The sequence below is a fragment of the Leptosomus discolor genome, chromosome 17 (genome assembly GCF_034619465.1).
Source record: "Leptosomus discolor isolate bLepDis1 chromosome 17, bLepDis1.hap2, whole genome shotgun sequence".
NCBI lineage: Eukaryota > Metazoa > Chordata > Aves > Leptosomiformes > Leptosomidae > Leptosomus > Leptosomus discolor.
This window is the reverse complement of record NC_141407.1, coordinates 12,144,893-12,161,688: the sequence shown is the minus strand read 5'-3', so window position 1 is coordinate 12,161,688 and position 16,796 is coordinate 12,144,893. Positions and strand designations below refer to the sequence as shown.

The 16,796-nt window shown below is 43.7% G+C and overlaps 1 protein-coding gene across 1 annotated transcript in view; it reads left to right on the top strand.

The window, feature by feature from the left end:
• Positions 1 to 14,881, top strand: part of BMP7 (bone morphogenetic protein 7) — a 45,080-nt gene extending 30,199 nt beyond the window's left edge. Inside the window, exons 3-7 of the mRNA XM_009952315.2 lie at positions 5,590 to 5,738; positions 10,541 to 10,738; positions 12,603 to 12,679; positions 13,321 to 13,431; positions 14,732 to 14,881. Coding sequence (XP_009950617.2) covers positions 5,590 to 5,738; positions 10,541 to 10,738; positions 12,603 to 12,679; positions 13,321 to 13,431; positions 14,732 to 14,881 — 685 coding nt within the window. The remainder of the gene's footprint in view (positions 1 to 5,589; positions 5,739 to 10,540; positions 10,739 to 12,602; positions 12,680 to 13,320; positions 13,432 to 14,731) is intronic.
• The last annotated feature ends 1,915 nt before the right edge of the window (positions 14,882 to 16,796 follow it).

The following is a 16,796-nucleotide window of genomic DNA, read 5'->3' as shown; positions in this document are numbered from 1 at the left end:
GACCAGTCCTTGGAAATCACCTCCAGCAAACTGTATTCCTGCTGTGGCCATCCCTTCACCTGGAGGAGACCCCCGGCTGTGTTTGGCTGGTGGCTCCTCCCCGGGGGCATGGGGAAGATTTTTGTGCCAGTAGGGAGGGAGAGGGAAGAATAAGCAGGGGATCCTAGGCACGCGGGGAAGGGAAGGTGTGGGAGGAGGGCTGCATCAGGTCTATGTACAGAGAGTGTTGCAAACGTGCCAGGGAGAGGCCCAGGGAGATCCTGGGGCCCTCTCAGAGTAGGAAAGTCTGAAAAATATTTTCCTAAGCTTGTCTTTGGACAGCTGCAGCTGACTTTAAGCAATGACACCAAGCAAACTGGAATCAGGATACTGCAGTTTTTTAATCCAAACAGATGTCTCCTAACCCCAGATCTCTCACCCTCCCACGATGCCCTTTCTGCCTTCTCCTCCCTCCACCTGCTCAAATCTGGACATGAATTGCCCCTGTCCCCCCCATGCCAGCTCTGTCCTTGGGCTGCCTCTTAGTAAACTTGCTACCTTGCACCACGCCTGTGACCCAAACAGCCCCTCTAGGGTTAGGCTACCAGTCAAAAGGACAGGATTATGCTCTTGGCTTAGTGGCTGTGGTTTACATGCCGAGTCCATAAGACATTGAACATATCTGTGCCTCAAGTGTTTCCCACTTTGACACAGAAGCGGGAGGGTTGACCCACATTTGTAAAGCCATTCGAAGTCTGTTGCAAGGTGTCACAGTATGGTTCTTGTTTAAAACACTGTTAGATCTGTAGTTCCTCAAACTAGCAGGTAAGGGATTAGAGTAGTGCAGCTGCCAGGCAGCCTTGGTGTGCTCTTTGGGCTGGCAGATGACCTAACGAAGGCAGGGGTCTGCAGGACCTGCTGGCAGTGGCTCTGGGCTGGCTGCTGCCAGAACACGGCCAGGTGAGCCAGGGCTCCAAGTCCGCTCCCAACCCAGAGTGCCAGCGCGTCTTGCAATGTAACGAAAGTTGCCAAGTCACCTTCGCTGCTGCAGCCTGTCCTTCTTCCCATTTATGTTTATCCCACTGGGAAGTGCTCATTAGTGTTTTCTACCACTTGTCAACCAGCAGCTTGAAATAGTAGAGGTGATGAGGTGGATGAGGAAAGTGAGTGAAGAAAAGAGATGCAAAAGCAGGGGCTGTTTGGCGAGAGGGCTACCCTAGAGCATCATGAACCTTATAGCATTATAGTTTATAAATGCAGAGTTTCCTCTCCTGTTCTGTCTTGCTATTGCAGAATTGCCAACTCTCATGTTTTCACTGAGTCTCTCTTGCTAGTCCATGTTCTTCCTCGTGCCCCAGCTCGTCAAGGCAGGTGGTTAGGGGAGATGCTGCACTTCTGATTTTTGGATATGTTTCTAGTGTTTATGGCTTCAAACTAAGCTGCATCCTAGATGCTGAAAAAAATGCCCCAGCAAAACGCAAGGATCCCATACATACTATTTTCATGAAGCTTCATAGCTGATAATCCATTCTCTTACTTTAGTATCACCATGTCACACCATGGTAACTCTCTTCCTCATGGTTTCCTTTCAGGATACTCTTGCCTTTTCTGTATTTTGTCTCCCCTTATTTCTCCACTCATTCCCACAAACCTCACTTCTTACAGTCCTTTTCTCTTCCACTAATCACCTGCGATTCCTTTTCTTACACTGCTCAAGCCACCAACCCTCCACAGCCCTTTGGCAGCTTCAGCCCTTCCACCTCCATAACTCCAGCTGCTTTGCAGATACGAGCTCACATGCATCCTCCCCAGCCACCCTCATTTTGCAATACTTGTTGTTCACCCTCGCATCCAGAAAACGGGTTAACTAAGGAAATTCCTTAGACCACACAGCAGTTGTATGACCTGTAGACAAATTTTTGGGAGTGCTTTCTAACAGAAGGTGACTCTCCTTTCTGGCATCCAGTGCCAGACACTGCCAAAGTGATCAGTAGAGAAGTGCCAACCTCCTGTCCTCATCTTAGGCTCCATTGACAGCCTAATGATGCTTGAGAAAACCGAGCTGAAAGCCCTGAGTTTTATCGCAGCTAAAAGCTTTGACACTCCCACTGATGTCAGTACTTTGAACGCTGAGCCATTTTGATGTGGTCTCAACAAAACATACTTGTGGTCTGGATCCAGACTTCATAATTTATGTAACTCTAATCTAGACATTAACATTTCCATGTCCCAGCTTAATTTTCTGTAAAATGAGGATCATGTGCCTTTTCCTATCTCTTGGTCTGGTAAGAGGTTCAGTACAGTTTCTCACATGCTCTGAAGTTCTCAAATGAGAGGATTGAATGCAAAGTGTTTTTCTTCCACCTGGTTGCAGAGTCATTATTCACATTGCTCCAAGAATGCTCTAAATATACATACAGGTAGGTAAGGTGCCAGCGAGTGAGATGTGTACTAGAAACCTTTTCCCTTTGTGCTTAGATCTTTATCTCGAAGCTAAAATCCAAACCAGCCACATTAGTTAGACTTAACTAGCACTATCTCATATGACAAGTCGTTAGATGGGAGCTCTCAGAGCTATGCAGAACGCATAGCTTTGCCATGTTTATTATGTCTTGTCCAACAATGATGTCTAAAGGGCTTGCTGTCTATTAGCTAGTGATTTAACACTGTTTGCCATAAGTCTTCGGAGAGCAGGGCACCTCACTTAAAGGGAAGTTGTTCTTTTTTAAAAGAACAAGAGGTTTCTTTTCATTGGAACAGGCTCCACAATCTCAGGAGCCTCTGCTTGCAACACCAGTCAGGTTTTTCATCCCATCCCTGGCCGCTGCTGGGGGGCCGGAGTGGAAAGTGCTAATCCAGGAGTGCTTGAACTTCTCCAGAGAGCATTTGACATGGGGCCTTTTCAGGTCCAAGTGTTCCAAGTGTATGTGGGAAGGACATTTCCCTTTAGTAGGTCCCTTTGATCTCTCTCACTTTAGGCTTCCCCTCCAGGCCTATTGTTTGCACATTGCTGTAACTACAGGAAAACAAACGCATTATACAATTTCCCAGACTGACTCACCCTGGTACTTGATGCTTCATGTTGTCTGGTTACCCTGATTGCATCATGTCAGCATGGGAAGCTTAAAGGCTGGTTTTTCTGAGTAATAGTACTGCAGTTGAGCAGTAGCTAAAAACAAACAAATAAAAGTTATCATTATTGCTATTATCTTCAACCTGCAAACTACAAGGGAGAAAACCCAAGCCATCCAAGTCCCTATTAACTAAACCTTGTGTGAATCATGAGTTCCAGTCAGGGGCCATGCTTAAATGATGCAGTATGTGAACACAAAAGCCTTTTACTTCTGGAAACTTGGACTCAGCCATTGGAACGGGCCAATCCGTACTACTCCCTCGTCTCATCCCTGGCTCCTCTGGGATGCGTTTTGTTCAGCGTGTTGTAAACAGGGAAGGGTGGGAGGTGTCCATGCGACTGTGTCACGTGCTGTGGGAACAGGGCCATTCCTTCTGGGTGGGGATGGAACCCCAGGAAATTTGTTGCCCGACTAGAGTTCAAGCATCTTACATTCCTGTAACTGATGTGTATGTGGAGGGAGGGGGTTATCTGTACTGTATATCTTCAGCTGTCCTAGGTGCACCCAGCAAAGCTGACGGAGCTCCAGAGAGCAGCTCCCAACACTTGGGTTGAGCCTTTCCCTCGCTGCGCCATGGCCCCTTCCTGAACCTCCCACTTTGGCTGCCCAAACATCTGCCGAAATACACCCCCTTAGGATCCCCTACGCATTAGCAAGAAAGCGTTGCGGCAAGTTCCGTTCTGACGTAGGACTTCTTCCACAAACCGAAACTTTGTTTAAAAGAAAGCAAAACTCCCTCTCCCATGCCTTCCTCCACGGCAGGGACATGCTGGGCAAAGGGAGGAATTACAGTCATTATAATGCCACACCTGCAGAACAGCTCTTGCCATCATCAGACCTTGCCTCCTCTTTCTGAATTGAGCCGACACAGAAAGCCACTGCTTTCCCTCAAGCTGCCACGTGCAGCACTAATTCCACCCTCAGCAGCACAGGCTGGATCTACACATTCAGCCGTGGGTATCCAAAGGTATCATGCATTGGTGAGGAAACGACAGAATCCTCCTCGTGTGCGCGCTGGGCGATGCGTTCACATGCTCCACAAGAACTAATTTCAGAAGTTCAGTTTCATGTAAACCAGCACAGAGCCAGAGGCAGTGACATCTGTTAGCTCATGGAGTAAGCTGTCACCTCTATACGCTCTGGCCCACAAAGGTTGAAAGGAAAGCTAGATAGTAAAAACATTGCAATACAACTCCCATTTCTGTTTTGAGTCAGCTGTGTGGGACAAAAGCCTCTAATTTCTGGGTTTCTTGCGGGGAAAAGAATCACCAAAATCTACAAGACAAAAGCGTCTGTGCCAACAGCACTTCTTAGATTCATTTTTGATCACTTGATATTTTGTACAAACGAGGCACTGTGTAAACTAGTTAAATATATGTATTTGCACTGACAAATCAATAGTGACAAAATTAATAAGGCCTTCTTTAAGCTTTGAGGACATGATTAAAGGGTTTTCCAAGGATATTTCTTCATTCAAAAGGATATAATTACACTTAAACAAGTTACCATGTTTGTGCAGTGTAAGTAAAAAAGCAGCTCTTACGGGACTTGTCTAGACACTTCCACGGTGTTTCTTTGTTCTTCTTGTAAAGTTGTTTTTTTTTTTTATAAAGGAACTGCACCACTATCCAATTTTTTCATCCAAGTTTTATTTCTTTCTTAATTTCTGATAAGAGAATATTTCTTCCTTTACAGAACCTGTGTTTTCTCAAATTTTCATTTTACAGAAATTTGCCAGGAAATGTTTTTTAAATCCAGAATGATTTCACCCTTTTAAAGTGCATGAAATCCTATCTATTTTGTATCTTTCTCATTTTCTGGTATTAGTTGTTCAACTAGAATAACTCAGCAGGGCCTTTAAAAAAATTAAGCAACAAATTGAAAGAAAACTGCCAAAGTAATGCAGACCTGTCTCTGTACAAAGGCTTACTGCCTCAATCAATTATCTGTAACCTCAGATGAACAAATTTAAAAAACCATTACGTATGTTAATGTATGCACACCAGTGTTCCAGCTGGCTTGCACCAATGCTACAATTATGCACAAAAGTCAGGAAATTATGTGTGGAAAGGATAATGAGCAGCATTGGCTGCCCAATTACCACGTTTGCATATGCAAACAATAATTTTGCAAATCTGTGCCTGGCAAGCATTTTTTCTGAAGTTGCATCAGCAGCTCTAAGGTTAACTGTAACAGCAAAGTAACCCAAACCCACCTCATCTCTGCTTCAACCCATCCTCTCTTTTTTGAAGAGAAGAAAGGCGCTTCATCTGAAGGTGGTTAGACAGGAAAGCATGCCAGCCCAGCTCTGGCACAATCTGTCTATCTCCGAAAGGCCATCCAAGTGTGCTGCTTAGAGCATGTATGTGGGTCACAGAATACCGATAGAGATGCCTACAGAGATGCGCAGAATGCCTGTAGAGACTCCAGTGGAAAGCCTGGGTAACTGGGAATTATGCTTCTTTTTTTTTTCCAGGGATTCAGATTTGTTCCTGCTCGACTCTCGAACAATCTGGGCCGCAGAAGAAGGGTGGCTGGTGTTTGACATTACTGCAACCAGTAATCACTGGGTAGTAAATCCCCAACACAATCTTGGCCTCCAGCTGTCCGTGGAAGGCATCGATGGTGAGTGTCACAACATCAGTCAGTGAGTCTCCATTTCAGGTACATGACTTCCAGCCAGGGGAAGCCTTACGCATTCAGCACTCTTTCATTTGAATAGGATTTCTTAAGCACATTTTTCCTGAGTTTGCCCAAGATGGAAGTAATAACAATAAAAAAATAATCCTAATCGTAGATACATTTCAGGTTAAAGGTGAACTCAAATGCTTTACAGATTGGTATCCTCTCTGCAGTCTTTTCAGTAGTAGGTGTGTACACGTCCTCATCAAGGTATGCATACACTGCTGGCTAATTTGCAGGTAGTGCAGTCCAGTTGAGGAGAGAAGAAACAACTTGGCTATGTGCGAAAAGATACAACTGAGTGATGCAGAAGGGTGGCGTTAATTGGCACAAAAGTCCTTTCAAATTCAGAAAACACCAAGGAACCACGTTAATTTCCTTTGTGGCACTAAAAATGACTAGTAAAGTCATGCCTGGTCTGGTCTCCAAGGTCTGCAGCGTGCTTAAGGTACAAGCCTGGGAGGTTTGGGAATGGGTGGCAAGCCCTGGCTTTGAAACATCTCCAGAAAGGATGTGTTTAGAATCAGGCGGGGAATTTTCCTAACCAGGCCTTAACTAAAAAGTCATGCTGCTTTGTCTTAAAATGAAGATTCCTGATACTCACTTGGAGACTTGTGCAAGGAAACCAAAGTATCCTGGATCTTCTGGGGGGTTCCCAGGGCATGGGACCATCTGGAACCACCCGGCTGCCCCACAGGAGAGGCTATGCAAAGCCCAGCTCAAAACTATTATAAATACTCTGAGTGTAGTTATCTAAGGTCATACTTCCATTCTCCAGATATGCATCTATGATATCACTTGCTATTGGTTTTTATGCAATGCTCTGAACATTTCCAGTAAGTAGTATTTTGCATAAAGACTGTGGAAAGCAGTTTTGAAACAGGCAACCTATGGAGAGTCGTTTAAATGAAGGGGTGATTTTAGTCATGTCAGACCTGCACACAGAGAGGTGCAGGGTTTGTTTTAACCTGCCCTTTCTGAGCGATCAGAATGCAGAAACCCAAACACAGACACAAAGCAGGAGCTTCACCATGGAAGTTACTAGTCCCCACCCCAATGACAAATGCTTTTTGCCATCTTTGTATAAAGATTCAAATTCAACCTGATTTACAAGTTAAGGTTAACTCTTAAAGTTAAAACAGTAAGGCAAATTAACAGCCAAGACAAGCTTAACCCATTTTCAAACACTTGTCCCTGTTTTTAGTTTCCAGTTTGCCTCCTAAATGAAACACTTGGAAGTGCAGAAGTTGTGGGATCATGGCACGTTCATTCAGTTGTGGTTCATGTACAGGAAAACCATCAACACCCAGCCCAGAGTCCACAGAAGAGGGATAGCTGAAAGTAGACTTAATCTCTCTGAACACTGTGGATCACACTCATGCTCTTCTACTGATAAAGCCTTACCACTGTGTCCGCCCCCATCCTCACCTAGTGATTTTACAGCAAAAGTCAGTCCCAGTTTTCAGCATTAAGGAGGAAGGCAGCCGATTTATGAATATGTTATAGATTTCAGTGGAGACTTTTCAGGATACTTCATCCAAGGAAACGCTGCAACTTTGCACTTAGAGTAACTCTGTCTGCTCTGCTGGAACAATTAGAAGTGGACCCTTAAAAGCATACAGCCAGATGTTTCACAGAGAGCTTTCAAAGACAGACATTCCCAGGTTCAGTGATAAGTGTGTTCTCATCTGTTATTCAACTCAGTGAAAATTAGGAATCTGTTTTCTTTTTGCACTCCTGAGAAATCTATCCGAGGTTGTATATGATTTCAACCCTTTGCTAAGTAACTTGCTGCTTTCTCAAAACAGATTAATGAAATGCTTCAATCAGCTTGTTATTAAAGTTAGGAAAGCCAACTGCAGTGTTTAAAAAGGAAATACAGAGATACGGTACCTGGTTTTTTGCTTGTCTTCTGTAACCAAGTCCCCCGGCAACACGCCTTATGCACTCACATTTCTCCACCATACACATGCGTTTTTCTTTCTATTTTGAATGGCAAGGACATGTCCTTCCTTGCTCCCCAAGTTTTATTTTGGATTTAGACCAACTGTGTGCGCTAATAAGAAAGCTGTTTTTACACCTGGACTTGATGTGAAAATCATATGCTGCAAACACAGCAGGATTTTGATGCAACACTATATGCTTGGGCAATCCCCAAAGCTGTAAGTGAATTAGATACAAAACAAAACACCCCACCCCAAACCCCCCAACTTTTCTTTGTATCTGTTGTTACATAAAGAGATCTGTGACCATGAGGCCAATACAGATTTTTTAAAAAAATTTCTGACATCACAAGCACTATCCAGATGAAATTATACAAAAGAAATTAATTTAGGTGATCTTTGTATTTCTTTATAATCTTGCCAAATAAGTCTATCAACGTGTATAACTAGAGTGGAATCAAAGGGTATTTGTTTACTCTTAGAAAATGAGGATCAGCTCAGGCAGCAAGCAAAAGAAATGTTCGAGTGACTCTGTAGCCTTCAGCAAGCCCTCAGCCCGGCATCCAATACGCTGTGCTCAGCAGCAGCATGTGGGAACAGCAGCTGCCCACTTAAGTTTACTTAGTTTATTACTTAAGATCCCATTTTTGACAGTATTAAACAAGCAGCTTCATAAAAGCAGATAAAGCCTTGTCCTCTGGTTCAAGAGCACGGCTTTAGTTCTTTTGGGAGAAGGTTATCATAGTCTAATGGTGACTACACATGTCCTTGAGTTTAACCTTGCTTTCTGGATGTACAGGAAAGTTAGAAAGTGGATTTTTTTCCCACCTTCATTAAAAAGAAAGATGCTACTTCACATACAGAGCGTTACATACCTCTTTTCCTCCTAAGGAAACACTGCCACCATACTGGTCTTGAACATGACGTGTTGGTGTGTTACATGAGGAATTCATTGGTCAAATGCTACTTATTGCTGCACTAATGCAAATCCATTAAACATATCAGTGTGAAATTGGGTCTCCTCACTGCATACTGCTGACCTACTCTCTAGAGACATGGTAAAGGTAAAATAGTTTACACTGGAAAAACCACAGCTGTAGATGTACTTGCTAGTTTAAACAGCTTTGGGAAGCAGAAAGGCTTCTTTGAAGGGGCAGGAAAAGCCATAGGAGCGGTATCCAGTGAGCTCTAGCTCCTGCAGCTGAGCTTGTTTTCAGGAAATAAGGCTTCGATCTGGCACAGCCTGAGCACAAGTGGAACTACTTATATATTTCGCATTAGCTACTTGCTTAAGCACTTTGTGGGCTCAGCCTCAAATGTTTAAAATGAAAACTGTTCGGACAAGTTTCTGGCAAGTAGCTTAAGCAGAAGGTGAAGAAGTTGTTGATGTGTGTCCACATATAAATCTATGTACGTGAGTTTTTGCATTTGCTATTCTCGCCCAAGCTTTCCTGGTGTCCTGTCCCAAGATTAATTGCTGTATCTAGTTTGTAAGGCCTGGCCATGCTGGGCAGTTGTCCTGGTGCCAAGCTCCCATTAAAACACCTCTTGAGCCGGTCCTCTCTACAAACCCCATATACTGCAGCTTGGGACTTGCTTGCTGGGCTGCACACTTTTAGAAGAATAGAAGATGGTCCATTTCTTGGCCTCGACCACAGGCCCCTTTTTCTGGGTCTGTCACATTTACAAATCTTACACACGCAAGAGCAAAGATGGAAACCATTCCATAAAGACAATAGTTTAAGCGCCTTGGCATTTACTTTACTCATCTTTAAAACAGCAGCTATAGAATATTACCTAGAAGTACTTCAGGTTACCAGCTGCTTTTCAGACAATAGTCAGGAGCTAGTAAGATAAGGACATTTGTCAGTGGACTGTAGAGCCTGCTATCCCTGGCCAGGCTGCCTTTCAGGGCTTCTCTAGGAAAAACGTCAGCCATCCTTTGGCATATTTGATTTGTGGCTGACAAGGCCCAGCTCTGTCCTTGGCAAAAGGATCACAAAAGCCATTAACATAACTTTGACTTAGCAGCAGTACTCAGTAGCTCGGAACAGAATAATTCTGGATATCACCCCTGCATTTCACAACAGCACCCTTTGGAAACAACAGGGAGAAATATTAAATTTCCCACTGCCACTCCTTCCTTGCATTTTTGTAAATAATTGATTTAGTTCTTTAGTTTAGTGGAGAAACCACCTAATCATCTTTTACCAAAAATCAGGTTATTTTAAAAGCCAGGATGAAGGAGGCATGAACGGTAATCAACAGTTTTGCAACAGTTATCAGATACAGTAGTGCTGAGATACAGCAGTAAGCAAAATGTTTCTAAGCTTCTTAACTATTTGTTTCACTCATCTACAGTATATCTGGAACTCTGTCAACATTTCATATAAGGCGTTTTTATTTTAAGTTAATAACCTTCCAGTGGGAATTTAGTGTTCCTATGGGCTGAGTTTTATGGGTCCTTTTATAGGAACACTTCAAATTATAGGTTGGTGAACTTAAAGAAACCCCTCTAAAGAATGCAGGAAAAGTTAATGCTAAGCGGATTTAGGGCAAAATAATTATACATAGGACTATTTTATGTAACTTTTACACACAGATATAAAATGAAGTTAGCTGTGCTGAGCTGCTCTTGTCAGAAGCAGATTTGCCGATGAAGTCCAGGCCCTTGGTGGATCGATGCATACAGACATACCGAGGAATCACCCTTAACCAGCCAGACCCTCCTTATTATCCTTACTACGTCTGCTGAAAATGAAGTTCCTGCAGGCCCTCTAATCAGTCCGTTCTGTCGTTCAGGGCAAAGCATCAACCCCAAGCTGGCAGGTCTTATTGGGAGGCACGGCCCACAGAACAAGCAGCCATTCACAGTAGCCTTCTTCAAAGCCACTGAGGTCCATCTCCGCAGTATTCGCTCCACGGGAGGGAAGCAAAGGAGCCAGAATCGATCAAAAACGCCAAAGAACCAGGAAGCTTTCCGGGTGTCGAACGTTGCAGGTACACGGGTTGCTGGGTCTGTGTTTCTGGGTGTGGGACAGCGTGGGAATGGTTTGTTGTCTCTCTGGTCTACCACTAGCATTTGGTTGCTGGTTTGAAACTATTTGGGATTAGGGATTATCCCAACAAAGTTAGAAAAATAATATTTCTTTGAAACAATGTTAAACTGAGGGATTTTTTTAACCTTTTTTTTTTGTTTAAAAAAAAAAGAGCATCTAACCAGAAAATCTCCTTTTCTCCCACGTGAAATAAACTCTCATTTTGAAATGTAAGATAATTACATTAAGCAATAAGTGATCAAAATGGTAATATATTTCACTGGATCTGAATCAAAATGCCGTAGATTTTTAGAGTTTGTGATTTAAAGTGTAGCCCCCTGAAAGTTTAGTAGTCCCAAAAGTTTTGCACAGAAGAGGAAAACCCATTCATTGCTCAGGATAACCGCAGCTATTCTGGGGGGAGTTATGTTTCCTAATATGGAAGAAAACTCTGTCAGGCATTTGAAATAGAAACGTGGCTTAATTACGAGATACCTCAGAATAATGGGCCCTTGGTGACCTTCCCGGCAGGAGCCACAGCGCAGGGCTAGCTCCGCTGAGGGCAGTGGCAAATTCCAGCTCTGTTCCTGCAAGTGCTTCCCTGAATGGAAGGAGAGCTTGCAAGAGGTGGAAGGAAAAGGACAGTGTAGGGCACAATATCATCTTATGTGACTGACCTTTGCCTTGGGTCGCTTGGGTTTACCTGCAAGGCTGTGGGGGAACGCTCTCCCATCGGTCTTGTTGCAGCTTCTCTGCATTTAATCAGGTCATTCCTGTCCTAGAACTAACGTTGTTTTTCTGCAGCCCTGGCAATAGGTGAGGCTCCTCTGACCCACCCACATGTATGTATTTCTGTACCTCTCACCCAAATCCCAAGAGTCTCTTAAAATGGTTTTCTGGGGCTTATGTTTCCGAGCTCTGGGTTTTGCAGCTCCCCAGGCGTAGGTGGTCTGTAGTTTAAGTGTGCATTTTTATCATCCGTTGGCTATATCAATTCGATTTTTAAAGGATGGGTAGTGGACAAAAGAATTTCTTGTGTGAATAGGTTAGAAAAGTCCCTGTAACCAGTGTCCTGCTTCCAGCTTGTGTTGAGTTAGCTTCCAACAACAAGAGTTGAAAAAATGTTTTCCGGTACTTCTACTTGGATCCCTAACTCAGGCTGTATGCTCAGGATGGACACAACTTTAAAACTGTACTGATAGTCATGGTTGCTCAGATCCATGATTCGGACCAATGCATTATTCTTTTGCTTCAGCACTGTCACCCATTGCAAGAAGTCTGTAATCTGGATCCAGCTGCTCTGGACAGAAGAACAGATTCCACATTATCTTAATATCATATGTTGCTTTTGTAGGCCTGAAGGTGCAACTATCACCAGTAACAGAGGTGATTCAAAGACAAATTTAGAAAATAGGTAAAGGGTGCCTTTCCCTATCACTCCTTTCACAGGTTCTCCTTTTATATAGTAGGCAATAATCAGAGATACCTCCTTTTTACCAATATGAGGTCAAAGGAAGCCCAGGGGGGAAAAAAAAAACACCAAAAAACCCCACAACAACAACAACAAAAAAAAAGCTGTTTTCCTAGGCCTTTTTTGACTTTGCACAAAAACCTAGAGGGGCATTTCACACATATTGAACCCAGCCATTATTTTATGACTAAAACTGAGAATGTTAAAAAAAAAAAAAGGCACCATAAATGCAACAGACGAGCAGCAATGGCTCTCACTCCCTGCTGCCGGGGCATTGCTGAGGGCTGTGGCTGCTGGGGCACACACCGAGTGCGGGGGCAGCCCAGCCTTACGGTCACCCATTCTCCCCATGCAGAGAACAGCAGCAGCGACCAGCGACAAGCCTGCAAGAAGCACGAGCTCTACGTCAGCTTCAGGGACCTAGGGTGGCAGGTAAGAGCTGCACGTGGCCGAGGTGCCTTTGCACATCACTGAGAGGTGCAACAGTGAGATCCAGCCAATAACTGGATATTTTTCTTATCCCCGAGGGAAAAAAAAATATTTTGCCTTTAGCATGCTTAAGTGCATCTGCAAAGTTAGGGTATACAAATATTTAGCACGAGACTGGCTAGAAACCCAACACATTTAGGTCATTTTGAGAAACTGTTGTCCTGAGTTTCCTCTGGCAGTGCTGAACGTGCATACAGCTCTCTCTTTTCACCTATCAATTCTTTTAGACCTGGTTAAAAACATCTTTGTTTCTGAAAGCTTGTACTACATTTTCAGTGATGGGTGAAGTGATCCTTGTGGACAGCCAGGAGGACGCTGCTGAACAGATAAACAACTAAACCCTGAATTTCAGCTACTCTATGGGCACGTTTGCAAAGTGGGATACATCCCTCCAGGAAAAACAGCTGCTTTAGAGGTGCATAAGATAGCATTAGAAAGGTTGTCTTATCAGATTTTTATTTTGCAGGCCACTGTAATTGTATGTGGATGTATGAATTGATATGTTTATGTGCAGTTTTACTTTTTGTTTCACTGCGTAATATTTCTGTCTTTCTCTGCAATCTAACATCTTCAATTTAATCAAGGACTGGATCATCGCTCCGGAAGGCTACGCTGCGTATTACTGTGAAGGAGAATGCGCTTTCCCCTTGAACTCATACATGAATGCTACAAATCATGCCATTGTACAGACACTGGTAGGTGCACTGTACCTCCTAGTACAGAGTTATACGAGATGGGTATTACTCAGAAATAAGTTTATACACAAAAAAAAATCTCTAAGCTAACAAGAGAAGGAAGGCCTGCATCAGCTCATGAAGATGCCTGCAGCATCTGGCTCAACATGTCTAGCCAAGTGGCCTGAATTAATAGTTGGCTAGGAATTACCCTGTCTTTGCTGCAAGCATTGACATGCTCTCTCTAGTTGAAAAGGGCCCTATGACAGACGTCTTAATTGTGGTATAGTCCCACTGCATGGGAAGGAAAGAGCAGGACATGAGACCCACTCCCAGCATCTCTCGGAAGATCTCTGTAAGGATCCACTGTATGCTGCCGCCAAAAGTGGATTTGCCGGCAGACTGAGGAAGGGGTCAGTGAATCCCAAAATTACACAGCCCAGCTTCTCTGTGGGTGTACTTGTTTTGTCCAGATGGGAGCCCCGAGCTGGCGTGTCCTCATGACACAGTGCCTGTGCTCAGGGGAACCATTGGCTGGGGGCCACCCAGTCCCAGCTGTGTCACCAAAGCCAATGCGCTGCAGCTCTCGGCATGGGCCAGAAAGCACACCAGTCCCGAGTACCCCAGCTGTGCAGCACCCGCAGCTGACCTGCCGGGACACCCTGTCCTACCCGCCTCGGGTCCAACTTAACAGCCCAGGCCCCCTGCACACGTCTGCAGGGCACAAGGAGACACTCCACCTTTTCATCTACATCCCATGTCTTGACCACATCTAAGTGAAACGTTGCAAAAGGTCTTAGGGAAACTAGAAGTGCCTACATTTCCAAGGAGAGAAATATCTGTGCATTTTTCTCCTGGTACATTGCTTTTTATTTGCTTTTTCCCCCCTCCTCAGAGATCGCACAGCGAGGAGCACAGGGGACCAGGAGCCCTTGGCCCCAGCTGGGTCTGTGTGCTGCCACCCGCAGGGACAGGGGCCTCCACCCAGGGCTGATGGGATTTCTCACAAAACCTCACCCGCACGTCCCGCAGAGTTTATCGTAACTGGTGCACTTCTGCAGAACGCTCATTACTCTGACAAATGGGAATTTTCTAATGAAAACCTGCCTCGCTGAAAGATTTCCAACTAGATCTGACTTGGGTGCGTGCGTCAGCCGCTGTACATGCAGGGGACATCTCAAGACATTTGTACACAAAGCCAGGTGTTCGAAACATGTCTGAGTGAGTGTATGGGACAGACAGAAGGTTTCCTGGGAAAGATAAATATGGGGGAGGAGAGGGGAAATGTAAATCTTAACATGCCTCTACTTTCATTCCCTAGGTTCACTTTATAAACCCAGAGACTGTGCCGAAACCCTGCTGTGCTCCTACGCAACTCAATGCCATCTCAGTGCTCTATTTTGATGACAGCTCCAATGTTATCTTAAAAAAATACAGGAACATGGTGGTACGAGCATGTGGCTGTCATTAGATTTGTAGGAAAGAAAAAAGTTATTTGTAAAGAGTGATTTTGTACGGCTATGGGGGGGAGGGGAAAAGGTTAGCACTCCAGCAATGGGTTTAAAAAAATCCCAAGCAGTTTTTAGGACTGGGCTTCTGAAAGTTCAAACAATGGAACAGTTTCTGGATCTAAGTGGCATTTGAACACATTTTGTTTTAGTTTGTTACAGACAATGAGCTTGTAAACTGAAACAAGCCAGAGAAACCATTTAAAACCAAATCTGCCTACAAAATTGGCTCCTACAATACATACTTTCGCAAATGAGTCTTTCTGAAGATTGCAAACTCACCAGTGTTGATTGCGAGTTAAAAAATAATAATCTATCCAAAGGTGAGAATGTGCTGTGACTATTAAGCATGTGCAGTTCCTGTAACACAGTTTGCAATAAAATAAGTGAACCAAATATACCTGGAGTGAACAGGTATTTTGTTAGAGAATTATTACTTCCATCCCTCCGTTTGCTTCAATTTCATAAGCAAAAACAAAGATTAATTACATGCAACTTACAATTTTAAGCTATAGTGGCAAAAGCTGTGTCTGGATTGACACTAATTCAAAGGACAGATCAGTCTAAAAAAACAAAAAAATAATTAATTTTTTAGTTGGCAAGCAAAAGACTGAAGATGATAATTCCAAAGAGCAAGACATTTTGGGTATACCTTTTTCTGTCAACAGGGAAGGAAATTTCCTCTATCAGCCAGAAAGAATTTGAATTTGCTATGAACTTGAAACAAAGCAACAAAATGTTAAGAAACAGGGTTTAAACTTAACATTTAGCTGGGGTTTCCTGAGCAGTTATGGAGTTGTGAAAGCCAGCTAAAGATCCTGCTTCTGTTTGGAAAATGTCCATTGACTTCACTGACAGAACAAGTTCCAATGGTTTTTCAAAAACGTGGAGGCTCAAATGAGAAGGTGCTGTAAGCTGGGACATACACGCAGTGCCACACAGACACTCAGCTAGAAACGAGCTAGGAAACCTTACTTCCCAGGGTGGGTGTTTATGATAAAACCCATGGTCTACTATTGGCTTCACCTTTAAAAAGATAACATTAAAAAAATTTAGACAAACAAACAAAAAAAATCCCTTTCAAGAGCCACACCAACAAGCTGGAACCAGGAGCAAGAAAACATCCCCTCAAGGCTTTCTTTTTTCCTTCTTTTAAAGTCACAGGTTACACAAACATCACACTTATGTAATTAAAACTCAATTAAAGTTGTTGTGAAGAAGAATACAAAGTAGCAGTAACCAATCACAAACAAAATCAACACTTTGGCATACGTTGCGATTACAAAAGTAGGATTGGCATAAATTTCACCAGGGAGATAAAAAAGAAAATTCTGTCCAATAGAACACCAGATCCATGGCACACCCAGCTCTAAATCTCCAAACATCAAAAACCTAAACCTTCAGCAGATGAGTCCAGAACACAATAAATCCCTGGAGACGGTTCTCTCTGCTCAGTGAGTGGACAGGGCGATGCAGCCGCAGTAGGAACTTGGCTCCGTATCTTGCCTTAGAGGAGAGTTAGAGAAAGAAGATAAATGAACGCAACCGCCTGATTCTGGAAATCACTCACTGCTCTTCTTCCTTTAAGTCACAGATCAAATCCAGACCAGATGCCTCACTTTAAAAAATAAGCAAAGGAAGAAGAAAAAAAAAAACCCCTGCTGTCTGTGAAATAAATTGGAAACTTGTTTCTGATGGTCTAATTCTAATCTCATTTAAGTCAACTGGTGTTTTCCTAGCAGTTCTCTCAGTAGCAGGATTAGGCTCATGGAAAAGTGGAAGTCTCTCCATGACATCGGTAGGTTTTGGACCAGGGCCTCGGTGAGCCGTTGCCACATTGCCAGATGTGCCCCGCTTCCTATCCGGGCGACTTGAACA